The sequence below is a fragment of the Corvus brachyrhynchos genome, unplaced genomic scaffold, assembly GCF_000691975.1.
Source record: "Corvus brachyrhynchos isolate BGI_N302 unplaced genomic scaffold, ASM69197v1 scaffold42, whole genome shotgun sequence".
Taxonomy (NCBI): Eukaryota; Metazoa; Chordata; class Aves; order Passeriformes; family Corvidae; genus Corvus; species Corvus brachyrhynchos.
In genome coordinates this window covers 2,967,266-2,983,167 of record NW_008237242.1, presented here as the reverse complement: position 1 = coordinate 2,983,167, position 15,902 = coordinate 2,967,266, and the positions used below count along the sequence as shown (strand labels likewise).

The 15,902-nt window shown below is 40.1% G+C and overlaps 1 protein-coding gene across 1 annotated transcript in view; it reads left to right on the top strand.

Moving 5' to 3' along the window:
- The window catches only part of OXCT1 (3-oxoacid CoA-transferase 1), a gene marked incomplete at its 5' end in the record, with an annotated part of 77,567 nt that overhangs the window by 3,773 nt on the left and 57,892 nt on the right, over positions 1-15,902 (top strand). Inside the window, 3 exons of the mRNA XM_017730191.1 lie at positions 9,478-9,613; positions 13,815-13,964; positions 15,714-15,820. Coding sequence (XP_017585680.1) covers positions 9,478-9,613; positions 13,815-13,964; positions 15,714-15,820 — 393 coding nt within the window. The remainder of the gene's footprint in view (positions 1-9,477; positions 9,614-13,814; positions 13,965-15,713; positions 15,821-15,902) is intronic.

The window sequence follows — 15,902 nt, the reverse complement described above, 5'->3', positions numbered from 1 at the left end:
ATGCTTAGCAGTGTCTGGAAATAACTTTAAAGGAGTAGGATGTTCACAAGTTCACATCCTACTTACTGTTCTGTGCTGCAGTGTAATTGGGAGGAGATTCCTCCTTCAAAAACTTGTTCAAATCATGTCATTGCTGGCAGGTGAAGTCCTGTCTTTGGCCTTTCTAAGGCTTTTCAATGACAGGTTGTACAGTAGTGTATGGGGTGCTCTTTGTCACACTGCTCAGCTTGCTGTCTGCTGCTGTGCTCATGCTGTGTGCTAGCCAGTGAAACAACAGCTTTAAGAGCAGTTACTCTTTTGCCAGGCCAAACAAGGCAAAGTGTTTGAAAGTGAAGCAATTCAAATATCCAGTCCCTCTGGTATTTACACAACTTGCTGCAGGGGAAACTGAAGCTTGTGAACCAGGGCAATAGTGAAAGATAACTGCAACAGATAGGTGTGCTTCTAAAATACAACCTCTCCAGCTTCCCTTATAACTTGTTTTGCTTATATTGTTCATACTGTAAATACTTTCTTTACACTGTTTTTGTAAGCCCTTTAAATTGAGAGTATTCTGTCTCAGTAAGCTACCAAAATCCATTTTATTAAAGATTTTCTTCATTCTTGTTTAAATTTGGTTTGTTCCACATTTGCCAGTATTAAAATTAATAAAAATATATAAAAACAATAAATAAATGAAAATGAATGAATGGATAAATAAATAAATAAATTTTTAAAAGCTTATTTTAAACATTGATTCAGCAAATTCCCAACATAGTTGTGATTAGTATACAGTACCTTTTTGTCTGTTTTTTCACCTCCATGTAACTTCATGGTATCTTGTTGCATACTGTTTTCAAGTTACTTGGAACTTGGGACTTGGATGTTTTGGATCAGCCTATGCTAAGACTTCCATAATGCAGGCTGTCAGACCTGTTGTTTCAGGACCTGTGTTGCAACGGAAGCTATCTTCGTGTCAGCACAGCCAAATATTTAAAATGAAAGTTAAAAAAAAGTGCATGAAATTATTATTTTTAATTAATTGTGCTTAATAAAATGTATAAATAGTTTTCGCTATAATCACATTCTGAAATCAACATTTCTTTCATTCAACCACCCCAATAGGCTGAATTTGTGCAGAGTGAAAATGAAGCCCATTACTTGTGATAACTGTATGTGTGATCTGATTGCTTTATCAACTTTGGGCTTTGTCTGCTTTTGAGACTTAAAAATGCATCCTTTTGGAATGCAGTAGTCTTGAACAAAAGCCTTTCACTTACAGTAAAAATAGAGAAGTCACAGTTAAGATCTTAATTGCTTATCACCTGGGTGATCATCTGAAAGGAGATGGACAGCATATATCAGATTATCACTGGTTCAGACTGTTCTTGTAAGGCATTACCAGCTTTTTGAACCTTTGGTCTCTGTACCCTTTTTGAAGGTCTTTTAATGTTACAGTGTTATACATTAGGAAGGAGAAGATGACTTTGAGATAAGCATTTCCACTTCTAATCATGATGCCTGAGTGTCATTACTTAGCTCTGTGAAGCATAATACCCTTGCTTTCCTAATGGGCTGGGCTATTTGTGGTTCCCAGATCTCCAAAAGGCAGTACTCTATGGGATCTGATGCAGTGGTAAACTTATTGCACCCCTTATTCTAAAGCACAAAAGGTATCTTTATATTAGCAATTAAATATTTTGAATTTAAGACAGGTTTGATAAATGTTATGTAAGTTAAAGGTTGTCTGATTTTTCAGTCATTTCTTTGAATGTTATGTTTCTGTTGAAACCAAAATGCCATCTTCGCCACAGATTCCCTGTTTTTTCTTGCATGTAACTCATTGGCTTAATTCCACTGATACTGTTACTATAATATCTATCTATCTATCTATCTATCCATCCATCCATCCATCCATCCATCTAGCTATTTATCTATTTATCTGTCTTTGTATTACTTACACTTATTAAAAACATATTCAAATGTAAATGTGTATATACCATCATGTGGAAATCGCATTCCAAATTCACAGAAGGTTGTGAAGTTTTTTGTATAGTGTTAGGTATCAAGTGGTTTTAGTGGAGCAAATTTGATAATCTCTTGATTCAGAAAGTTAAAATGTAAGTGAAAATGTTTGAGGGACTGGCAAGGAGGCGGGTATGTGCACAAAGATGGGATCAAGGTCATGCTCAGAGTGTCTTACCTCATGTGTGTCATTTTTGTATATCCATAAGAAATTCAAGTATCTCAAATTAAATATACTTTCAGAAATGAAATACAAGGTCAGCAGTGACTCTTACCTCTCTTGGTAGAGAGAGAAGAGTGGAGTTATGTAAAATCCTGCACATGGCAAATTACCAAATTCAGGAGACAAGGTATATATTTTCAGTGAATTTAGTTATTTGACTTTGATTTTTTTATTTTTTATTGTCTGCATTCTTTATAAAGAATCTAATCAGATGCTTTGTTACAGCTGTTAAATTGATGACACTGTGTGAACTGCAAATCCCTGAAAATCTGCCTAGGTCATCTAGCTAATTTTAGTGTGAAGGTTATTTAGGATTTTGGCAGGGAAAATTGTACTAACTTTGTACTATGTGGAACTATTGAAAAATCAGCTGTGGAGATAACTTTCTGGTTGTGATTACAAATGAGAAAAAAATAGGTATAGAACTCAACATGGTTGAGGAATTGGATATAGAACAGTGACAGTGAAAGTTAAACCTATCTTTCAGCTAGGTGACTTTTGAAGTATGATGGTTTCATGATCAAGTTAAAATATTTATCAGATTACTTCTATAACATATAACTTCTCTGTGAAGGAAAAATATGGTACATTTTAAAAGTTCTGAATAGAGTTGTTTTACTTGTCATAAAAACACAGGATGCCATTTCGTACCAGAAAGGAATGTGAAGAGAGGAGACCTTGCTGCTCATGTAACAGTGCAATGTACAGTATTTCTTCTCTTCAGAAATTATCTGCCATGTACGGATTTGGCCTATCTGCCTGCACCCATCATTCTCAGATGAGAAGAACATCATTTTTGGAGGAGGATGGTGGTGGAACAGTACTGCTGTTTTGCTGTGAGACTTGAGATGAAGTTATGAGAGCAGAGAGGACAGAGTTCCCATGAGAAGACTTCAGTAGCAGAGGGACAAGGGTGCAGTGCAGACACTTCAGGGAAGGAGTAGAAGGAGATTAAGGCTCAGGTACACCAGTTTGCACACAGGGCTTTGTGATTTTCTACAACTGTGGCCTTCCTTCCTGCCTTCCTTCCTGTCTCCCTCCCTCCCTTCTTCCCTTCCTACTTTCCTCCCTCCCCTCCCTTTCTCACTACCTTCATCTCTTTTTCTCCTGAACAGGACTGCCATAGCATATGGCAGCACCCATATTTTTCTCTTCCTCCTCTTTTCTCAGTCTTTAGAGAGCTTCAGCCTCTCTTTTTTGCTTTCCGTTAAGCAATTTGCAATCAGATATATGGCTATGTAAAGAAGGTGCCTGAAGACAGTGTCAAGGCATTTGGCTAAGACAAGAAACAACAAGGCAAATAAGCATTTTATCTCTGAATAATTTACCTTTCTGTGAGCTGAATCTGTTTTTCTGTCTCTGTTAGGTAACTCCTACTCCTCATCTTGTTCTCATTCTTTGTACCCTTATGGAAGTGGGGGACAGAGAAGGAGAAACAGAATATCATCTGAGCTGGCTCTTTAATAATCTTCCAGTGTAACACATGGAGAAAGTATTGTGGGACATAGTCTCGTTATGAGCCAGCTGTAAGACTGGGGAAGATGAGTTATGAAGAGCTGTTATATGACTGATTGTCTACATTAATTTTGCCCTGGGTATGCCTTCCCTTTAGTCCAGTGTCTTTTGGCAAACACCATCTAGTAGGCATTTACTAATTTTCTAACAAAGACTGTTAAGGATCTCTTTCTGGGGCTGCCAGGATTATACTTTATTTTTGTGGATCTAAGAATGTGTGTCCCTAAGAACTCAGGTGGTACCTCTATCCATATAACTTTCATGTTGGTAAAGTTTCATGTTATAGTCAGGCACCCCTGTGAGCCTGAAAGCTTAAGACTCTGCAACTAAGAAATGCCAAGCAGGTAGTGATTGATGCATTCCTTTTAGTTGGGAAGCAGATCTACTCTTCCCTAGGAATTGTGGATCTGTCAGAAGACATAATTGCATGTAACTTGGAGCAAATCCTTTTGAAGACTGAAAAGCTGATGTTGCAAATAAAACCAGCCTCTCCTCTTCTACGTAGAGAATGTCAGAGGAAATGATTTCCTTTCCCCACTCCTAGCCTATTGCCAAGAAAATTTCTAGCTCTGGAACAGGTCCATTTGTTATCAAGTTTCATGCTTCGTTATGTAACACTTGGAGCTTATGAATGCCTAAAAAGACTGCTCGTCTCTCTCCAGAAGGTGACAGGTGCCTTTACATAAAACGTTTTCCAGGAGTAGGACCAGCTATTAATATGCATTTTTTTTCAGCAACAGCTAGCTGCAGAAACTTCAGCTTCTGCCTGAGGTGGAGCCTTGCCTCAGGATTCTTACTGCATTCTTTTCCTTCTCAGGGGTGATGTAGTTACCCCCTTACCTTTCCAGTCTCCAAATTATGAGAGGAGAAAGATCAGGTGGTGTATCATGTTAGCTCCTTGGCCAACGTTTTAATTCTCCAGATCTCAAGATATTCATGTTAATATTTCATAATCAAGACTTCTGGTCTTGTGTAATCTCCCAGGAATATCACCTTCTGGAGAATCTTTGGACAATGACTGTAGGGGAAGCGATCTCTTTAAGAAATCTAGAAGGAAACTCTCATTCTAATTGATGCTGCTTGCCATCCAGTAAGGGCAGCCAGTCTATTCTGACCACACCCACTTTTTTTAGAAACAAATAAATGTCTTTACAAAGGCAGAGAGAGAGGAAAGTTGTAATTGTCCTATAATGTCTCCTTTTACTCAGAAAACCCCCTAACGATAAGCCAGACTGTGTTTTGTGCCAGACTGTGTGACATTCCAAGTATCCATTTTTTCTGCATAAGAATGCAAATTTCTATTTCCTGCCTCATCAGGCTGTGCGGGGCTTGTTGGTGTGTGAGGCTTTTACCAGCTTGGAAACTTAGGTAATCTCTTCTTCACTGTAATGCTGGATGCTAGAATGTGTTATGCTTGAGCCACCAAAGAAGAAGGTTTGAGAGCTTCAGATTGTTGTTTATCTGCAGTGAGATACTGAAATGTTGCCTTTGACTCCTTCCAGTATACTGGAGATGTGTGGGCTAGATCTGTCTAGGAGTCATCTTTGGCTAATTTTTTTGATTACAAAAGGCCGACATAGTTTTTGACAGGAAGGTTTTGTGGGTCTGCGAGGGACAAAACAATAGGAGGCAGTGTATTGCTAGACAGTCAGACCTCCTTAATTTTTCTTGTCTGCATCAATAATTTGGGGAACTTGGGTCACCTATGTCCTTGATGAATGCCTAGTTAGATCTCTTTTCCTATATATGTTTCATGTATTCTGTTGATTCACTTTTCATCCTAATACAGAATGGGGAAACTTCTAGACATCCAAACAATTCTGAGGGTAAAAGAACACATTCACTGTCTAGCACTAATGTGCCAGCACACGAAACAACTATGTCAACTTCTGTCACGCCTTCTTCCTTCCTATCTAGAGCAACATATTTTTATTGCATTTACCTTTCTTTTAATTTTTAAAGGACTGAATCCAACTTTTGAAATAGGTGTATGGGATGTATTCTTTTCATGCACTCAGTAAAGGTTCTTTTTTTCTTTCTATGGTTGCTGTTTGACAGACGGAGTGTTGCCTACAACAATGCCTGCAGTATTTTAGGGGTAACATTTTGAGGGTAAACATAATTAAAGCTGAAAAGTTCAAAAAGCCCTTGTGCTTAAAACAACACAATCAAGAAAGCAACAAAATATGGAAAGGGAGAACAAGTAACTTAAAATCGCCATAGAATTGTTATATGGAAAGAATTTTCTGTAAACCAGAGGGTTTTGAAATTTGTAATCTGGGATAGAGACATCACATGAAAATCAAAGGGTAGGGGAAATAGGAGTGAGGACAGTGTTTTCTATGTGAAATATTTGTTTCTTAGGGTATTCAGATATAAGAGAAAAACATAGGAAACAAAAAATAGGTTGAAGTGCTCAAAATGGGTTTTGGGACGGAGATGAAAACTGATGCGTGTGAGTGCAAAAGGGTTATTTTAGCTGGAAACCTGAAGATTGCAGATTGCACCCTCAAAAAAGATGGATGGCAGTCTATTTCTTTAAAGAAATTTACATCCAAAAAAAACGCATATGAGTAATGGCAACAGGATTTTGTGACACTGCTCTGAAGATTAAATGCATGTGGGAGTTGAAGTAATTTTGTGTTACCAGGCAGGCAGAGCCTCCTGGTACAACGACTTTTGAAAGGTGAAATTCCTGTTCTCATTGTGCTAGGGAAATAAGGTTGTATGTGACCTGTGTGCACAGTAACAGATCCTCACAGCAATTTTGTGAACAAATTGACTGCATTTGAGGTGAAGAGAAAGAGTGACTTAAGAAGTGAAGAACAACTTGGCATGACAAAATAACCTTTGACGTCTGAAGCGGCCACCTAAAACAGAGACTAGACAAGAATAAGGGAATAAAGGTAGGTGTTTATTTGAAGGGCCTTCAAAGGTACACCGTGGGGGGCCCAGAGGCTGTTGCCAAAATGGACCCCAAGATGGACAACAGGTCACGAATTCTTCACGCTTTTATAAGTTTGGTTCATTAGCACATCAGGGTTAATTCTCCAATTAAAGCTTCAGTTAATGATGTAGTTTCCCACAGCTTGCCCCCCTTAGAGGCTCTTTGGTTTACACATTTTGGGCCTACAATGGTCTGAGTGTCCTTGAAGAGCAGGCCCGGAGAGGCTTTGTTATGTCTACCTAGCATGAGAGAGCAGAAATTAAGAGGCTACAAGAAACTTCAGAGTTACACACTAAGCACTACAGGATTTGAGAAATATTAAAGTTAAAACCTAAGGCATCATCTTTGTGCAACTTTCTGTTTAATTTCTTCATAACTACTGAGTTTCTTTTGAGAGAACATTCCTCACAGTAGTAGATCAGGGAATCAAGTGTATCCACATGGAATCCTGCAGGATGATACACAAAGTCCTGTTAAGGACAATATGCTTCAGTAGCTGCTTCTGAGAATGTAGGAGGAAGGATTATGGATCTTAGTGAAATGAAGCAGAAATTCCTTTAACCATTACAAATCTGACCCTCTGTTGCCATCCTTTCTTAAGTGAATGCACACTCAGTATTTCATTGTTTGCATGCAGAAGTGCTTGTTTCTATTTGGTAACTTCCAAGATTTGCAATGATCAGAGCAGTGTAACCACCTGAATGATACACAGAAATTGTAAACTCTGGCTTGCAAGCAGTTCAGGAAGCTTCCCCTTGTTCTTGCACTAGAAAGCACTGCAGAATTTTGTTTAAATTCTCTGCTTTCGCCACACAGTGCTGTAGTTATACCAACCTGTTTAACCCCCATCAGATATTGGCTGCCCTGTTACATTCATTTACTACCTTTTATAATGAGAGGTCAGGGTTTGATGGTTTTCATGTGAGAGGAATTGCCCTGCTTTAAATTAACCTATACAGGAAATTCTGGCTTTTTTATTTTTATTCTATTTTGTAATCCCTTTTGCCCACAAGACTCCTCTTTCTTCTCTATTCTCAGCTCTTCTAGTTTCAAACTGCAGGATTTGTTTTCTTGCAGGGAATTAGAAACACAGGTTGTTTCTAGGCAACGCACATTTTAGTCCCAAGGCTTTGGCACCACAACTCTTTGGAAGTTGCATCACAGTTAGATTTTTAGGGTTTTTTTAGTAGGTCAGAGTTGGAGAGTAGAGCAAGCTTGTATAATAAGTCGCATTCTTTTGTATCTAGAGAACATAGAATAAATTCAGAGAACCAGATGAGAGAAGCTTGTTTCACTTCCTCTCATCCAGTTTCCAAAATGCTTGAGTATGCACTGAAGTGGGCCATCTCCTTAAAATAGGCCTAACCTTAAAATAGTGCTCATGATGCATGCAGTTGCGAAGGCATTGTGACTGCATGTCTGTCCATGCAACTCTTGGAGCATTGTGGTTGGAGATGAGGAACTGGTGCTGGTCCTGCTTGCTCAGCCCCTCTCCCTTCACCAGCAGCACTGCAGCCTGTGCTATGGCTGGCAAGCATTACTACTTTTATATTTGAAAATGGATACTGCATAATAGTAAAGTTGTTGAACCTTGTCCTTTTTTGGAGCTTTTCTTCAGGAATGGTGTTTTCAACAGGATTCATATATTGTAGGCATGTGTGTGTTAATTACAAAGTGCTGAATACTTGATATCTTAAAGGATTATTGTAATATTCTTCTATATTTCTTATCCTGAAATGTCAACCCGTTGTGTGGATAATTAAATAATATTGAATCGACCCAACTAATGGCAGATATACATCATTTTTTGTGAGGTAATTCTGGATCATGGCATCTTTTCTATAGAGGGACTGGAAGGTCTGAGTTCTCTGCTTATCTGATGCAGAGACCAACATAAATGTGCAGGAGCTTCACACACATGTACCACTCTGCTGGCATGCTGCATAATGTGCTGGAAAAGTGAAAGAAACATGTCTTTATCATATCATCTATGTTTATTTCCATATTTATATATTAACCTCGTATTTCCTGGAATTGAAGTAGCATTTTTTACAGAGCATCTTGGTTGCAGGAACGCTTGAAAAATGTTCCTAATCTAATAGTACACAGTATAGCATGACAAACATCACAAAGGATATCAGCATTTTAGAAGCCCTGGCACAAGAAAAGTGTTGTCTAACATCTCTGGCATTCAGTTTCAGCTGACATAGACAAGAAAGTCTTGTTTGTAGTGCCCAAACCCTTTGTTGGAGTAGGTGGTTATTTAGTAAGAAATTAAATTATTTACTATAATAACAAAATTTAAATACAAACATTTTCTTACCTCATACAGAAATTAGCATTATAAATACAAATGTGCCTTTCTCCTTGGGCTGCTAAGCAATCACTTGCCTTTTTCCTGGTGAGCAGGAGTGTGAACAAAAATATATCTGTATTCACTCAAAGCCATGTGTGACTTTTTATTAATTTGGTAAGGCTTTTAAAAGGAGTAGATACGTAAAATAACGCCACTTGTCAAGCTGTTACTTTTAGCTGTTAACATGTGAAATGGCTTTAAAGGGAAGTTTTGGATGTATTCCATATCTTGGAGGAGACGAGGTCTGAACACTGAAATCTTAGATTTTAATTGTAGCTTTGATGCTTTTCCCCCCTAAAAGCTGGAATTTGGTTTTTGTCTTCAATTCCTTATGTGTGGGGGAGATAACTTTGTTCTTTCTTGTTAAGTCATTACAGCTTATCAAGTGCTTTGTTTACAACAAAACTCTATTGTCTGGATTTTTCTACACAGTGTTGACAACTTTGGACTTGGTCTTCTGCTTCAGACAAAGCAGATAAAGCGCATGGTGTCATCATATGTTGGTGAGAACGCTGAATTTGAACGCCAGTATTTATCTGGTGAGCTTGAAGTTGAGCTTACACCACAGGTAAGGAGTGTCTCTAAGAGACTGGTGATTTCTTTCCATCTAAAATACTGAGTAGAATAATGCTTAAGTGCTCTTATGAAATTGTTTTGCAATCCAGATGTTTTGCTTGTGTGCAGAAGGCACTTGCCATCTGTGGTAGGCTCACCCTGACTGGACTACAGGGTGTCCACCAAAGCTGCACTCTCACTCCCCTCAGCTGAACAGGGGAAAGAAAATATAACAAAAGACTCATGAGTTAAGTAAAGGGAGAGATCCCTCACCAGTTATGATCATGGGCGTCACAGACTCAGCTTGGGGAAATTAATTTAGTTTACACCAATCAAATCAGAGTAGGCTAAGAGAAGTAAACCCAAATCTTAACATGTCTTCCCACTACACACGCTTTGCCCCAACCCTCCCTTCTTCCCAGCTGTAACTTTATTCACAGTTTACTCTGCCTCCTCTCTGCTAGTGGCACAGGGGGAGGAGGGAATAGTGGGTTGTGGTCAGTTCATGACACACTGTGCTGCTCTTTCCTGCTCAGGAGGACCCCTCATGCTCTTCCCCTGTTCCAGTGTGGGTGCCTTCCACAGGATGCAGTCCTTCAGGAACAGGCTGCTCCAACATGAGTCCCCTGTGGGGTCACAAGTCCTGACAGGAAACATGCTCCAGCGTGGGCTCCTCTTTCCATGGGGCCACAGGTCCTGCCAGGATCCTACTCCGGCATGGGCTTCCCATGGGGTCACAGCCTTCTTTCAGGCCTTTGCCTGCTTAGGCATTGGGTCCTCCAGTGGCTGCAGGTGGATTTGTGCTCCCCTGTGGCCCACCATGGGCTGCAGGGGCACAGCTGCCTCATCATGGGCTGCAGGGTAATCTCAGCTCCAGCACCTGGTGCACTTCCTCTCTCTCCTCCCTTACTCACCTTGGTGCCTGCAGAGCTGTTCCTCTCACATATTCTCACTTCTCTCTACTCTTGGATGCACTTACATCTCTGTGAGAAGTTCTTTCTCCTTCAATATGCTGTCCCAGAGGTGCTAGCACTCTTGATAATGGACTCAGCCTTGGAACCAGCTGGCACTGGCTCTGTGGACATTGGGGGAAGCTTCTGGAATCTTTGCACAGAAGCCATCCCTCTAACTACCAAAACCTTGCAAACCCAATACACCATCTTAGGGTCCAGCATCTGTTAAGAACTGGCTGTCTGTGTAAATTCCTTTAATGGAATTAATTAATTAATAATAAATTATATTCATTTGAAGTTTTTATATATATATACACACTTATGTATATTTTATTGAAGATTGTAGAAGAAGGCATAAAGTATACTCAGCACTGTGGCCGCATATAAAGGGAAGGAAGTCAAGGAGCTGCTCTGTTCCCATCCTGGTGGCAGGTTTTGGTATGTTGGGTGTGCAATGCCTGCCATCTAGTGGGCTGGAATCAAATTAGGAGATACCGTTCCTTGTGAGACAAAACCCTTTTTGGCTTGTTCATTAACTCTTAACGAAATTAATATTTGCATACTGTTATGAGCCAATTTACAACTTTACTTTTTAGCACCATATTTTTAATTATTTTAGCTCTGCTCAGCTACTCAAATAGCATGAATGCAATGAGATCTTAAAATCATCAGTATCAGTTATGTTCTATAGAGATCAACTTTTGTGAAGTTGGTGCTCTAACTTTGAAGCCTACAGCATGGTAGTGTGTAGCACTTTCAGAGGTGACACACAACCTTTGGGCTTTAAACAGCTATTCAAGTTTCTGGGAAAAACAACTGTGGTAAGTTTGTATTGAGAATGGTCTCTTGAGCTCCCTCTTTTGTGAATCACAGAATCACAGAATGGGTCAGGTTGGAAAGGGCCTACAGTGGGTCATCTAGTCCATCCTCCCTGCTCAAGCATCTGATCCAACCTCCCTGCTCATCCCAGAGCACATGGCACAGGATTGTGTCCAGGTGGTGCTTGGATATCTCCAGTGAGGGAGGCTCCGTGACCTCCCTGGGCAACCTGTTCCAGTGTGTGGTCAGTGTCACAGTAAAGAAGTTCTTCCTCATGTTCAGGTGGATCTTCCTAATGCATCTGGTTTTGCCCATTGCCTCTTGTCCCATTGCTTGGCACCAATGGACAGGACCTGGCTGCATCCTCTTGGCACCCCTTGTTCAGATACTTACAGGCATTGGTGAGGTTCCCTCTCAGTCGCCTCTTCTTGAGGCTGAACAGGCCCAGCTCCCTCAGCCTTTCCTTGTAAGAGGGATGCTCCAGTCCCTTGATCATCTTTGTTACCCTTCACTGGACCCACTCCAGGAGCTCCATGTCTCTCTTGTCGTGAGGAGCCCAGAACTGGGCATAGCAGCCCAGACACAGTCTCACCAGGGCTCAGTAGAGGGGCAGGGTCAGCTCCCACGACCTGTTGCAAATGCTCTTCCTGATGCACCCCGGGATACCACTGGGCTTGACCACAAGGACACGCTGCTGGCTCATGGTCAGCTTGTTGCCCACCAGGAGCCCTAGGTCGTTCTTCACCAACCTGCTGACCAGCAGGGCAGCACCCAGCCTGTACTGGTGCATGGGATCATTCCTCCTCACGTGCAGGACCCTGCATTTTCCCTTGCTGAATTTCAGATTGTTCTTCTCTGCCCATCTCTCTGACCTGTCAAGGTCCTTCCGAAGGGCTGCACAGCACTATGTGGTATTGGCTGCTCCTCCCAGCTTTGTGTCATCAGCAAACTCGTTGGGGAGGCATCTGCGCCTTCCTCCAAACCGTTGGTGAATGAGTTAAACAAAAAAGGCCTCCAACTACACCCTGTGCCGCTGATTATGATGCTCTGGGATCAGCTGTTCAGCCAGTTCTCAATCCACCTCACTGTCCTCTCATCGATTCCAGACTTTCTGAGCTTACCTATGAGGATGCTGTGAGAGAATGTTTGTTAGAATTCCACACCTGAATGGAAAAGTTTCTTTTATACCCAGTCAGCAGACCTGAAAATAGCCAGACACTTGTCATGTCTATGTTTCAAATGTCACAAATCTCACAATGCATTTTTTCCTTCCTATTTAATGTTCAGTACTTTCACCTAGAAGACTGTGAACTCCTTAGACGTGTAGTTGGCTTTGTGGACTACAGATAATCTATGTAGATCCAGCATTGAAATAATGGGTTTACACTGTGTAATGGTAAATGTAATTGCTTACTAGGAGATGTGGGGATTTGAAATATTTGTGTCAGAAAAAATAGTCTTTTGTAAAAAAGTTTGGTGTAACCTTAGGCAAAATTGGAGACTTTTGTATTATTGTTGCACCATAAGGGAGATGTCATGGTGAGATCTTGAAATGCTAAGGCTTCTTAAAACACAGGACCCTGTATCATTGCATGGTTTGCATCTGTGTCTTCCCATCATTTTGAAAACCAACCAGAAGTCATCGTTCTTCTTGCAGGATAACTGGGGAAAATGCAAATGATGTTATAGAGGCTGTTAAGCTGGATAATTGACCATGATGGTCTTGTCTTGCTTTGAATACAGGAAAATATATTTGAAAAAAAATTCCAGGAAATTACACTAATGAAAAGCAAACACACATTTGTGGCTCTAAGTCCAAAATTAAGGCAGATGAGGACTTTCTGCTGTTAGTATCTGTGCTACAGCTGGACATAGAGAAGAGTGCAGACAGGGTGGTGAAACAGCATAAAAACTGCTCTGTTAGCTTTTTGGTATTCTTGGCACAGGCAACCCAGATCACTGGACTCCCTCTTCCTTTCTCAGTCTGTCATGTTTGGCTGCTTCAACTTGGAGTGGATTCTGAAGTTTTTCTTAGGATGTTGTAGAATGAACATCAACTGTTAGAGAAGAAAAACCTTCTAGGATATGTAGCCAGGTGGGAAAAAGAGCTCTGTACTATGCTCAAGAATAATGGGTTGGGAAACAAACTGAAGGAGAGGAGACTCAGCCAAGTGCTGGGGCCTGGGATTTGGCAGGTAGTTGTATGACAGTGTCATCTCAAGCAATTTATGACTGCGTGACAAGCATTTCTTGCCATATCCAGTACCTGTCCCACATAGGGAAGCTAAAATGTGAGGAAGAAATAGATGATCCCATCTGTCTACTTAGTACAGAAAGAAAAGCTCCAAATGACGGGATATAAAATAAAGTTAATTCAAGCCATTCATTGAAGTTTTATCTCTTGTTCCCAAATGATGACTTTTTAAATATGTTTTTCTGTAGGGTACACTTGCTGAACGTATTAGAGCAGGAGGAGCAGGTATCCCAGCATTTTACACCAGTACTGGCTATGGGACTCTGGTGCAGGAAGGGGGTGCACCCATCAAGTACAACACAGATGGCACCATTGCCATTGCCAGCCAGCCAAGAGAGGTAAGAGGTCTGATTGCCATTAGGAAGCCTGCAGCTTTGAAAAATGAGTTTCTAACATATTTACAAGATAAACAGGAGTTTAAGAAGGTATTAAGTTTAACCTTACTGTATTCAATTAACTGGATGTCTGTGGTACCAGACACATTAGTTTTGCTCCCATTGCTTACTGCTGTCCTCTGTGATGTGTTCGAAAAGTTTTTGAAGCGTTAGAGTGATTTAGCATCAAGAACTGGTCCAAGTGAAAGCCTGCCTTCCTGAGTTACTCTTCACTTGACTGTTCTCTGACCAGGTTCGCTGTGTATTCAAACAAATTTTGTACCAGGCCACTGCAGTGCATAGAGGTATTTGAGAACAATCTCCTGTTAGGGGGCAGGTGCTCTTCAGATACTGTGCCTTGCAGTAAGCAGCCCTGCAGCTGTACATGGAGCTTCAGCCTTAGAAGAAATGGGACATTTTCCTGCTAAACTGGGAAGAGCTCAGTTGACACAAATTTCAGGAAATGCATTTCCCAATCTTTGAAATGCAATTTATTCTCAGTATTTAAAACTGCAAAGAAATAAAAAGACTGTATGTGGCTTTGAAGAGAGAAACAAGGGTTTCATTTTGAAATTGTATGTAGAATTTGGAGAAGGGAAGAGAGATCTGCCATAATTTTTCTTGAAGAAATTGGTGGGACTAATATTGTGTGTTCCAATTAGGCTGCATAGAACATTAAATTTCACCTCAAGAAATCTCTGCGGTAAAGGTAATTACGCCGTAACCCATGATTTTCATGTATGTTATACATGACTATTTGCAGCATCTAGACATTGATATAGTCTTTTTTATTCCCTTAACTTTTATACTGTTTTACCATTTGGAGGAATATTTTGTTCATTAAATAGCTTATAGTTTTAATAAATTTTTTCTTCCTTTGTTTTTCTTTTGACATTTGTGGGAAAATCTCCCTTACTCTCCTCAATCTAATAACTGAGGGGTGCTAATAACATGACTAGAATGATTAGTTCAATTCCATTCTCCATATCCATTTTGCACAGAAGTGTCATTTTATAATAGCTCAGATCTCCTTTTATGGTACTGGAAAACTGACTTATGTACACTTTTCTCATACTTCCTCCCCCTTTCAGCAATTTTAAAAAGCTCTCAAGTAATATTTGTGTATACTCTCACCTTCTACATTGTTAAGAGTGGTGGATTCATCTCTCTCTGTAGGATCAAAAGACTAGCTGTGTCCCTGTTCCATATTTTGGCTTCAGGCACAGTATCATTCATTGCAAATATTGATCATAAATGCAGGGAAAACCAAATTAAATTCAGCCTGTCAGATGACATGATTCGAGTAGTCTGTCTCAAGCTGACTTAATTTTGGATTTGGGGTTTCTGATGGTGGGCAGTGTTTATGAACTTTTTCAATAGTTCTACTTTAGCACCTCAATTTTTGGTTAGCTGGTAGATGTGCAGGACAAAGCATGTCTAATTCCAGTAGATGGAGCAGGAGGAATATGGATTCTCATGCTGTTTCACTGGAGACACTATGATAAAACTGGGGTTTACAGCCTTTCCATGTTTCTCTGTTATTATACAGTTTTTCAGTTAAAACTTTACATACATAAAACTTTTCAGTTAAAACTTTACATACTACAAAAAGAAGTCAAAATATAAGTCTGCAAAACTGACCCTTAAAATAAGTATTACATGTGAAATCTGTTGGAAGAAACCTACATCTCAACTTTTTACTTTTCTCTGTAGGTGAGGGAGTTTGATGGCCGTCACTTTATTCTGGAGAAATCGATTACAGGAGATTTTGCTCTTGTGAAGGCATGGAAGGCTGATCGTGCAGGAAACATCATTTTCAGGTATGACTTGTTTACTGGTGGGAAAATATTGTTTTACAGTTTAGATAATGAGAAGGAGAATCCTGCCTCTTATGTTATGGCA